Below are 12324 nucleotides of genomic sequence, written 5' to 3' on the forward strand. Positions count from 1 at the left end.
CAAAAGAACAAAAAAAAAAAAAAAAAAAAAAAGAAAACAGTGTCAGAATATTTAAGCTATTTAAAGATTCTACCCAGAAAAGAAGCTTCAAGCTCACAGACAGTTTGATTGGCTATATTGTACCCTAACAAATTTTAACAGCCTAGTCAACAGTGACTCACATCTATGGCATTCTTCATCCTTTAGCAATACATAAACATAACAAACACATTATTTCAGATATTACTGTCAACATGAACACTTAAGAATACTGTAAAATACACAGGAGAAAATACCTGGACTTAGTTAATTTGTATTAAATAATTTGATGGCAATTTGAAACTTGCTTGTTTCATTCTTCTCCATCTGTTAAGTTTGTTTCAGTTATGGGGTCATTCACAAAGCAACAGGAAAAAGCAGAAGTGGCAAAAATACATTCTGAGATAGTATAGTACAATGAACGCCTTTAAATTCTATTTTCGAAAAAGAAACACAACTCAACATTTCCAGGGCTCTTGTAGTCTATAACACTTGGACAAAAAAGCATTGAGGGGTGAAAACAATAGTACTGGAGATCCGAGGGCAAGGACTGGCATGTGAACTGTCATGTTATAAGCATGAGCGAGGCAAGAGTGTGGCAAGATTCAGTAGCTGCTACAAATACTGGGAGACTGAAAAAAACAAAAAGGTCTCAGAAAGGACAATTTCTCTTTACTGGACTGTCCGTGATCAAAACACATGTAGGGGAAAAGGTCATTTTTCAAGTGGTACTTTTTCCTTCTCCCCCAGCCACACTGTCTGAAGAAACACTGCTGGGGAAGAACAAGCCAGACAGCTGGAGCAGTGACAAAAGCTGCCAAAGCAGAGAGCATAGAACAACGTAATTTTGGCAGAGCCTTCCTCAACTCTGTGCTCCTCAGAGGTTCTCAATCACTTTTCCACCGCTTGTACCTCAACTGTACTCTGTAACACCACCCTTGCATGGTTTTCTCCTGGACTCCACCCTTGGCTTCCTTTTCTCGAGGGTTTCATCCCAGTTTGTTTACCACTTCCTAACCAAACCTAAAAATAATTTAGCCAACATAATGTTCTCTATCAGAGCTTGTTAGCTCTGCCTGTGCATTACATCCTCCTCTCCTGTAGCTGTATCCAACAAGCCAGGGAAACCTTTGGGCAGACAGCACCTGCTACTTGTGTCTGTGCATCGTAAGCACGGCAGGACTGTTTGTCGCAAGCGTAACAAGCACAGTAAGTACTGTCAGGAAGTAACATACAGGTACATTAATGCTGCTGGGTTTTCCATCTTACTACTAACAGATGGACAGCACGCAGATTATTCTTGACAGGGAACTTCTGATCCCCAAAGATAAGACACTTTTTTTCCTGTTTAAAAAAACAGAATTCTTGTTATAAACGGGTTGGTAACTTAATTACTTACCCCGCTTAAAGCAATACCAACCTGAAATCCCGTAAATATTTTTTTCTCTTGGGAGAAGTTGCCTGAGTTTTCTGCAGCTGTGACCACCCTGAAAATCTCATTCTAACTTGTATTTTACAGGCTGTTTAATTATTCAGATTTGTCTTAACTCCTTGGCCCCTTTAAGACTAAAAATAATAACAACAACCTCTTCCCATGAAATCAAAGAAATACAGTGTTTGATATTCCACATGTACTATTTAAAGTATGCTGGGACCTCACTGGGCCTCAGCAGCCCATGCAGCCAACTCTTTCCTTTCTGCCCTACAGTCACAAGGCTCAAGACAAGTATTTTCTGTAAAATCCAGTTGGCCCTGACATTAGCTGCCTAACAATATGTGTAGTGTTGAACTGGCTTTCAACATTTAATATTCAGGATCTTAACAGAAATCCAGGTTTAGATTTTCTTTTACTGAATGAAAAGGAGAAAACATAACCCATAGAAAAAACGAAGCTACGTGGCAACAAAACAGCACATTGATGGGTAGCTTTCCTGCTTCTAGCATGACCCAGACATTTCACATTGCAAGTCAGTTTTAACATAGACTAAAGCCAGATTACAGTCCTGTATTTTCATTGTAACCAGCACCCTCAGTATTTCTGCTGTTACCTTTTCCTTTCCTGATAGCAACTCTGGGACTTTCTGTGGTCATGTCCAGGGAGGCTGCCACAAACTCCTCCCACGAATTGCCCTGCCACAAAGCCATTACCTGCCTTGGTCCCCGGCAAAAAAAGGAGAGGTTTGGTGGTTTTTTTTTTTGCTTGTTTTTTATTCCAGGACATACACAAAATCTCTTAAATAAAAACAGAATTTATTGACAAATTCAGAAGCAGGAAGGAACAATGCAGTATAAAGTTAAATAAACACAGGATCAACTCAGGCTGGGAAATGCTTCTGGGGGCCTATACAGGAAAAAGCCTGTCGTGGCCCAGCATTTGAAGAGCTGTTCTAAAACACCCTTTCTTGAGCCATTTTTGTTGGCTTGGTTTCCTCCCACTGTCAAAACGTGCTAGTGCAAGGTCAGCATTTTTATTAATTTCCCACAGAATTCAGTTATTTCGTGTTCTAATACAATCTTTTCAACACAGCTAATAGAGTCCTTTCAAACTGGACAGAGTAAATAACGGTATGCAAATTGAAATGCTTTCCTTCCTATGACAACTGCCTTTTCCGAACAGTCTTAGAAATCTTCAATACGGTGCAAAATCTTTCATAATACAGCATGGAGAAAAAAAAAATCAAACTAATAAAGTGCATAATATTTATCATCAAAATTTAGACACACGGAACACCGGACAGGCTAGACAGTCTGTCATAACCTTTGAAACTTCTTAGGAATTCACACCACACGATGCAAGAACCAGTGCAATACGTACTACAACTGGTAAGCAACACTTACAAAATGGTTTGGATGCAAATTGGAATTATGAAGGAATGCCACTAATAAAGAAAAGGCTGCTTATCTTGCCAAATCTAGTCAGGTAACTATACTATGTCAAATAAGAAAGCTTTCTAAAATGTAAGGATACAAAAAGTCAATGTTAGAAGAACTGAAGTAACGTTTTAAAGTTACTTCTCCATTCATCTCCCTTCTCTTTGCCTCCCTTTCTCACCCTATACGACTTCCTTGTCTCTTTCTCCCCGTTCCTTTTGTGCCATGACTCTTATGTGACATTTCCAAGAAGCATCTTTCAGACCCTTGTGCCATAGATCTGTGCCAATGAAATGAGAAGAGTCATCATTGGTACTATTTTCTACACACAAATCCCCTATTTATCTAATCACTTCTCCTGCTTCGATCCATCTGTTGAAATTGTCTAGGTCTGGCCTAAACCAGGTATCTCTGAAATGCCTGTTAGGTCACTGCAAGACAGGGGCAAGTATGAATGGGAAAAAGGTGGAAAAACCATCAGTAAAGGGAATAAGGCAAATTGATTTTGGATATATATATATATAATTCAGTATTCCAACCTCCTATACTACTTTGAAAATCTTTTTTATGACAGGTGTTACCTCAGGTAGTTAAATGCAAAGATGTTTTCCCAAATAAACCATTTTATAAGCGAGTTAACACACAACATTCATCAGCCAATAAGCAGCAATTTCATTACATGTGTCAGTGTTAATAGGATTTAGAGATGCAAGAGTTATTCTGGTACAGAAAGACATTTACTTGCTGAAGCCTCAGATGGAATGATTTGTTGTACATTAGAAATATAAGATCTTCAAAATGTTTAATCTTAATCTTTGAAAAGGTCTTTGGATCTGCTCTCAAATGTGTTAATATGATACCTTTTTGCTCCAGCAAAGCATAGGCAGCAGAAACCATATGCAGTTCAATTACAAAAAGAGCAGATCAATTTCAGAGAGAAATAAGCCAGAATCCTTCTCTTAAAAGTTTCCATTGAATATTTAAATATAGCTCTAATCATCTAACTCTTAACAAAAATTGAGATAATTTATCTATATCATTCTTATATATACACACATGCACATATATACAAGCATATGCTTGGTATACCCTTGTTTCTTTCCAGTTCCATTCCTTCATTATATTTGCTTCCATTCATATCAAGCAGTAGTCAAACACACACCTTCAAGAAGGTAAATTAATCTGACTGTTTAGGTTTCAGTCAATAAGATAAAGCTATTAAAAATGAGGTAATAAGTGAACCAAAGATACTTAAATACTCTCATGTTTTCAAGGCTACATGTGACATTTGCAGGCAGCTTTCATTTATATTTCAGTTTGCTGGAGGGAAAGCACCCGTTTCTCTCACAGCAGGTGTTAAGAATTTCAACCATTATTATGAAGTTATTATTTTAGTAATTATTTTTGAGTCTAATCATGCCAAGTGGTACTTATCTTTTGAAATGCAAGGGAGCTGATTTGAAGAAACTGAAAACAGATGCCCTTTTAAATTCCATGAAATAAGTGGAAACAGGACTATATCTATCTCAGGTTATCATAACAACATTTCATTTATGGAACCAAAATCTTCCAGGGTGCATTCAAAATCCACATGATGTCTTGAGTGCTAAAGTTTTCATGAGGATCTGTATGTTAGCAAATAAATAGGTAATGTAAGAATACAAATATTTGCCCACACATATAGCAGCTAGTACACACACAGACTGAGGCTGCTTCACTTAACAATAAGAAGAGAAATTGAAAAGGGTTTAAAAGACTTTCAGACAACAGCAATTATTTCATTATTATACCAAAAGAAGAAAAAAAAAGAGGTGGGAATAGTTCTCTAATGTAGCCCCAACACTTTAAGATACTCAAAATTAAGCTAAGGGGTATGACCAGATGGCAAACAAAAATAAATAAATTAAAATTAACAGAATTCAAGTTACATATCATCTACTGTAAATCAAGATTACTGTCCTAAGTATTTTCACTGCAATAACTACTGTAAGCTTAACCATACTGAAGTAAACAGCGCCCATGCTATCCTCCAAACATTCTCAAAAGCCTCTGCCATAAAAAGGCTCAGCTTACTATTGATTTGAGAGCACTGAGTCACTGAGTGTCTGAACTCTGGCTGTTGAAGTAGGTACGCAAGTTCTGGTTTAATAGACTTGACTCATGAAAATTCGTAGAAGAAGTGGTGATTTGAGAGGAAGAGGAATATCCTCCCTACCCACCATTGAGTATACACTTCACACGTCCCTGGAGCCAAAGGAAAAACACCAGGGCTTACCCTTTCAGCGATCAAAGACATTTAAAAAAAAAAGTAAACTGTGGGTGCATCTAATTGTCAGAATTAGAATTAGATCTACAGCAGTAGATCAGAGATATTCCTGAAGGAGGCTGAGCAACAGCAGCAAACACCATGCATACTTCGGTGGGCTTATGAAAGAAACATGCTATAATCTGGCAGCGTAGCAGTGTAGAGAAGCAAGTCTCTTTCATTCTTCAACTGGAATTTCTTTCAGTACAAATCTGTGTCTTGTTCTCTACTACTTTCATTTCACTGAGAAAATATTGGTTGATTACCAATAAATGACAGTCATGACATAAAGGAAAGTTTGTTTCCCCGTTTCTGTTATCTCCTCTCCTTCCCCCAAAGTGGTAACCATATGGCAGCACGAAAACATCAAACATCATTTTTTATTTTCTATGGAATTTATCAAGCGAACATTCAGTTGCACAGAAAGTTTAGCCAATCTGTTCCTTCTGCAACTTATGCTGCTATATGGAGAAATCTTCAAGAACATTTACATCTAATGTGTCTTCCATTTTCCTGTTCATGTAATTACTATATCCATTTTTTCTTCTGTTCTTCATTGTGCTATTCTCCCTTCTACAGTACATTATCTTCATCACATTCACCCACACTCTTTCCAAATTCTTACTGGTTTGTCTTTGTTTCTTATCCACAAACTCTTTCTTCATTCCCTGTACTCTGCTTCTCACATTCTTCCTCCCATGTAAACAATTTTTTTAAAAAAAATCAGACTTAAAAATCTGCATTCTTAGCTGAGTTCACAATATCATGTATTTCTTCCAAGACCAAACAAGTCAGCAATGTTCCGTGAGCTGTATTTTCTTGCTTTGACACAGATACTTCTTGTTAGACCAGATTAATTTTCATGCATTACATTTTGTCCAGCACTCTGTTCTTCAAAGACAACTCAAACATCTTCAGGTTGACCGTTAGCCTCAGACTTGCTTGCAGGTATTTGGTATCAACGTCCATTAAAAGTTTTTAACCACAAAATTTGCCAATCTCCATTGACTTCAGTAGTTTACAGTCTTCTGTGTTCTGTGGTGACAGGAAAGCTTTCTCCCCTGAAGTATTTCACTGTATCCATACAGCCACTGCCTATCTTCCATCTGCATTTTACTTTGCAAGTGTCCCAATGTCCTGTGATCCTGGCAAACACAGGCATGGCCTTCTACTTTTAGGGAATGCATTAAAGTTTTGCGTTTGTTCTTTTTTTTTCCTTGGTCTTCTGAACTCTCACTGTAACTCTTTCCTCTTCTACCAGCACAAAATAGCACTTGTTCACCGCGCTCCTTCCAACTTTACAGGCTCACTGTGACCCCAAATCCTCTTCTCACTTTTCCTGCGCACCAGGAATAACAAGAAGCTTCTAAAAGAACTGTCAATCTTTTCTCCATCCTGTTACATAGCCTAGCAGTGAAGTTGCTTCAGAGCACTCCTACCTCAACTGTGAGCCAGAATGAAGATGAGCCACCTAATTTTTTCCCAGGTGTGGTAAACGGATAAAAAGATGTTGAACCAAGTTTTTGAACGCTCATTAAGAATTCCAGTTGGGATCAGGTACAAGAACTGCATGCCTTATAGATCTCAGTGACCTATTCAATACCAATACTCTTCAGAAATATACTGGTTTGTATATTTTTAAGGAATGCTGATAATAGAAGAGGCTGGTAATAGGTTAAGTATGAGCTGAGAGCAACACCTCATCTCCTTTCAGATTTCCAATCTGCCATAAAGCTGCATTTTGAAGTTTCTGAGGCAAGTGACAATGCAGCTGGGAAGAGGTTAACAGCGTCACACACCACAGGAAGAGTGAAGTATAACATATTACAGTATCTAATAGCACAAGATGAGATAGCAGTTAAGTAACAGACAGTCTCTGTCAAGAAGAAAGTCACGGAACACCTCCTGCATGGAAAATTAGAAGAGATGCTCAGAAAGCACACTTGAAATACCCAGAAGAATTGCAGCATTGAGAGCTAGCCTTATACTGAGATTCACCATGGGATTTTGGTAAAATCTCGACTTTTCCCTTTCAGTAAGAAAGATGTCAGCTGAAACCCGCAAATTCAAAATAACCCATGAAGACTGACAGGACTACATTGGACAGGTTCACTTGAAGAGTCTTCCACTGGAAAACCCTGGAGTCGAGTCTCACATCATATATCAAAATGCTCCCCTAATCCTTCTAATACAGTTTTCCACCTTATGCTTTACAAGTGAGATGAAAGCGGTTTCTTAGTGTGTGTACACCTAAACACCCTTCAAGTTGAAAATCTTGCAGAGCTACAATGGAAGGAAAACATGTTTTTCCCGCATCAGTGAGTATCGTCAACTATAGGGTAGACTACAAGTGTTAAAACTGATGGACCTAAAATAAACCTATCCAGAAAGGAAATACATAGGAAAGAAACACAACTGTATTATTAATTGCTATATTAAAACCACTGTCCAACCATTTCATCTATCAAATAATTACCTTATAAATATCCATCTGTTTCAAAGAGAAAACAGATTTCAATAAACTTTCAAGTATAAGAAGGGGAGCTCCATTTACCCATTACCCTGAAAAGAAGCAACTCCTTCACCAGAAACCAAACCAAAATTGTTGTTGTCATCTATCAAGCACTCCCTGTTCTTCAAAAACAAAGCTGTCGCACATAAATGACATGGCTTGTCAACTGTGTAGCAGCACAATGCATTTCAGTAGCTTGTGGGTTTTCTCATACATTCAGATTTTTCACCTCACAGCATAAAATTTAATTATGTAACAATGAACTTCTGCCCTTACATAACTTATTGGCCTGAAGTTACTAGAGCTATCTGCTGGGCACAACGAAATTTTACAAATGCTTTTTAAAAGACAGAATGTGTCATATTGACAGTATTAGACCTTAAAATAAGAAGGTCTTGAATTTTGCCACATTAGCATAGAAAAGGAAAAAAGAAGCAGAATCTTCAAGAAAGCTGCGCTTGTTGATGACAGCGCAAACCACCGGAATAGTAACCTCATGTATTGTTCAGACAAACAATTCTGCATCATTTTTCTTAAGTTTTGTAGCTACAGTACTTTAAACAAGAACAGATTGCTTTCCTAATGCCTCTACAGTTAAGTTTTGGTTTTCTTTAACTTTTCAAAAACAAAACCAAAAAACTCTTTGCACAGAAAACGCAAGAAAATGGAATAAAGCCTTGTATGTTTTCAGCGTTACTTAAAAACAAAAGCAAGGACAACAAGTTTTTACACTCCTTTACTGACTTCTCATAGTGTTAAGAAATATTAAAAAAGATAAAAAGATAAATGAGTATCTTACACTTCAGTCACATTTGCACATGAATATCCACTCAGGGAAAACCATAAATTTATAGAAATCCGAATGCAATATGAGAATCTGCTTTTCAGATCTAACCAAAAAAAATCCTGTATCTCATACTGATTATCATGTCAAAGTCAGCGTACACCGGAAAAAAACAAAGCCTGTAATATATATATGTAATATATAAGTTTCCAACAATCCAAATGAGCTGTTAACTTGAAACAATATTGACCTCTAATCACATATCAAATGTCTTGATTTGCCTTTGTGCTGCCATGCAACTGGTAAAAAAAAAACATGCTGCTTTTAAAGCTGCATATCTTAAAAGTCGCTTCCATACTTACTGCTTTATGTAATAAAAATTGTTAAAATTATGCTAATCTCCAATTAGAAAAAAGTCTCGAAATCTCAGTAAACAAAAATCTGTTCTACACCATTAATCACATTTATGCAGAAAGAGAACATTTTCATGATACTCACCCAATCATTGTGTTTTCTTTAATCTGGCCCTCTGTACCATTTACCATTGGTTCTTGATTTCTGTTTTCCTTCTCTGAAGCATCACTTGAAAGTCCCAATAAAGCTCGTACTTGTTTTGACTTCACATCCAATATCGTGTCGGTGTAGCCCACTTCTTGCAGATACCTGTAGGACAGAACTCATGCTAATTTTTCCATGCACATCTTACTTACTCAAAACAGTAAATGAAAACTTCTCCCTAAACTCATCTTCAACCCCACAGCTTAGCAAAGTATGGTGCTGTGCTAACGGAACATGCTTATAAATCATCCTGTACCAGCTGCAGAGGGATCGCCTCTTGCAGTACCAGCCTCTACAGTCACTGAGGCGGGGGGGGAAGGGGGAAATAATCAAAGAGCCTAGCAGTCAGAGGTTATACAATACGTTATTCATTCATTTACTAAAATGGATGGAAAAGCACTTTCAATTATAATATTTACAACTGGCTTATAAAAATCACCACAGTTGCATGTACAATATAGCCATTTTATTCTTCAACACATGGAAAACACACATGCAGCCTTACAAGACGTGTCAGGTATGTTCCTTCCCCAGGCATTACTAGAAGCCTAGAAAAAAGAGGGAATAAAACCGAATTCTGTAGCTATAGCTACTACTAAAACCTGTTATTTATAACGTACTATGTTTGATAAAATCTTTGCCTTGCTATTTCCTCATTCTTCCGAATCTGCAAAATATTAATTTGTCTCGCATATTTGGGTTAGTTTTGGTTGTATGAAAACCTTAAGGTCTAAAGTTGGCTCTTTCATCAATATGCAGTTGTACCTTTGCATACAGTAATGCATCTGGAAGACCAAATAATCAGTCTCTGTCCCTTCCTCTAGAAAATGAAGTTACTAATACTATCTTCTCAGAAACACCGAACGGATTAAATGATCAATATTCTGGATAACTCTGAAGAGTAGAAATACTAGTTCACGATAAAAGCTGTCACAAATCAAGGATATGCACTTTTCTAGCAAGAACATCCTCATCCAATTATTTAACAATATTCTTTACATAAACACATTTGCAGCAAAATACTGACTGATGACTATATCAAAATCAAATGAGTCACCTATGCAAAACAGAGTCTGTCAGTAATACAAACTCTTTATTCAGCAGCGTGTAACTTACTCATGAATTACACTGGGAGGGAATGACTTGCCTTCAAATCACTGATCCAAGTCAAGACTACTTTATTTACATTTATTCAACTTACATGCAAATATATGGGTTCTTGAAAAAGAAAAGGAAGTAAAAGCCATCCAACTGACAAACTGTACAATTTAATTTTGTATAACTCCTTGGAAACAGGTCCTTTCCAATAAAGCCCAGACTGTCCTTACTGTCTCCCTCCCCTCTCATTTAATCTTCTGTAACACAAAAACAGAATTAGATATCAAAATTTTGCTAGCTGATTAGAAGGCCACAGAATCTAGCTATCATCATAGTGAATGAGTGAATGAGGCTAATGCATGAAAAAATAGACATAAGGAGACCTTGATGACAGGTCTTGAAGAGATCTTTTCAATTTAAACCAAGGGCTGTAACTAAGGCAAAAAAAAACACACAAGAAAAAAAAACAACCAGAAATATGACCAAGTACCATGGAACTGCATAACTCATTATGAGCAAAATTCAAAAATTGATTTATATTAGACATTTGCTTCATTAAGATGAACTGAGAATTAGAAAGCTCCTAGTCTAACCTTCTTAGTGTTTTTTTTGCATGTAGAGTAGACCAAAACAAAAGTTATCCCTCTCCAACCCAAGTTATTTTTACTTTACGTAGCTGTAAAAAGAATTGTTTTATTTTTTAATTTCAAAAAGAATTGTAAAGTGTCATGACCCACTGTTCTTCCAAACAGATTGTTTTATTATACTCAGTAAAAGCAAATGGGATTGTCTGATGACAAGGCTTCTCACCTGAAGTTCTGAAATACTATTTTTTTTCAAAAGCCTAGGAAAAGTAGGGCAGAAGCTGAATCAACTTCATCACACTAACTTTTCTTCAAAGAAACAGAAAAATCAAATACCACCATCACCACATTTCCTTACCAGATACTTTCCCTTGCATTCATTATTGAAGTTCTTCTCTCTATACTTACTGTCTTAGCAGCTGTCGTCCTTGTTTCCATATTAGCTGACTGTTTTGTTGTGGCTGAATCTCTGTTTCATTCCCTTCATCTGGAAAAGATTATTTAATTATAAGCAATTTTTTCCTTTGTCCTACTTTTTAAAAAAAAACATCCACTTGTGAAGACAAACGTGATTTGTCTTAAGATTATTAGGAATGGCTGAATAACAAAATAAGAACTCCAAGTTTCAAAAAATCAATCGAGAAAAAAAATGCATATAGCATGTGATTCTCGTACTACCTACACGTAACAAAGATTGTCAAGTACATCTTACTGCAGGAGACCAAGTTTCACTAGTCATTAGTGCCTTTCCTTCTGTTTCACATCCAAGAGTCCCTTCTTCATTAAGGGGACAGTCATATAAACAATTTGGAGTGCCATATTTGCATTAGCCTTCTAGTATATATATATATGTGTGTGTGTGCACACTCGTAATTATGTTTAAATACACACACTTTTAACTGCAAACAATGTCAAGTACAACTGTACAAGTACTTGAACAGTATCAAGTACAATTATACCTATTTACAATTTCTGGTCAACCAGTTTCCTTATTATTGGACCCATCAGACCTATTCGCATCAACTTTACATTCTTCTGTGTTTGTATTAGCTTTGGGGAAGGAAAAAAATACAGCAGTATTTGTTTACTTTTTAACTTGAAAAGCTGATGAAAAAATTTCCACCACATTTTCCATAACCACAAATCTGGATCCAAACAGTAGTACTCTGGGAAAATCCACAAAAAAATTACGTGGCTGTTCTGGTGAGAAACCTACCTGAATGCTGGCAACCAGCAGCTACACATTTATTGCATACATAGCTTCATACTACACCATGGTATTTTTTCCCCTCCCCTAGGAGACAAATAAGCATATGCTTCCCAAGATAAAAGATCTTGGTTTATTATCTACAAAAGATAATAAATAAAACTCTATAAAACTAGAAGCCCTTGTGATCCAAACACTGAAGGATGAACAATCTTCTTGCATAAACAAAAATTAAGAGCCAGAAAAACCTGTGGTATAATCCTATGAATGAGTATGTGATACAGGAAGGTTACTGTCCTTACTGAGAAGTCATTCTCCTTTAAATAACTGAATTCAAAACTAAACAAAACAAACAAGAGAACAAAAACCACAACCTCTACTGAAGAA

The 12324-nt window shown here is 36.7% G+C and overlaps 1 protein-coding gene across 4 annotated transcripts in view; it reads right to left on the reverse strand.

Moving 5' to 3' along the window:
- STRN (striatin) overlaps nt 1–12324 on the reverse strand; it is a 62715-nt gene that overhangs the window by 29430 nt on the left and 20961 nt on the right. For all 4 annotated transcript variants that reach the window (XM_035563413.2, XM_035563421.2, XM_035563408.2 and 1 more), the window contains exons 4-5: nt 11139–11217; nt 8989–9153 (exon numbers count right to left, since the gene is read on the reverse strand). In XM_035563413.2, the coding sequence (XP_035419306.1) occupies nt 8989–9153; nt 11139–11217 (244 nt within the window). The remainder of the gene's footprint in view (nt 1–8988; nt 9154–11138; nt 11218–12324) is intronic.

Source organism: Cygnus atratus, chromosome 3, assembly GCF_013377495.2.
Source record: "Cygnus atratus isolate AKBS03 ecotype Queensland, Australia chromosome 3, CAtr_DNAZoo_HiC_assembly, whole genome shotgun sequence".
In the NCBI taxonomy this organism is placed as follows: domain Eukaryota; kingdom Metazoa; phylum Chordata; class Aves; order Anseriformes; family Anatidae; genus Cygnus; species Cygnus atratus.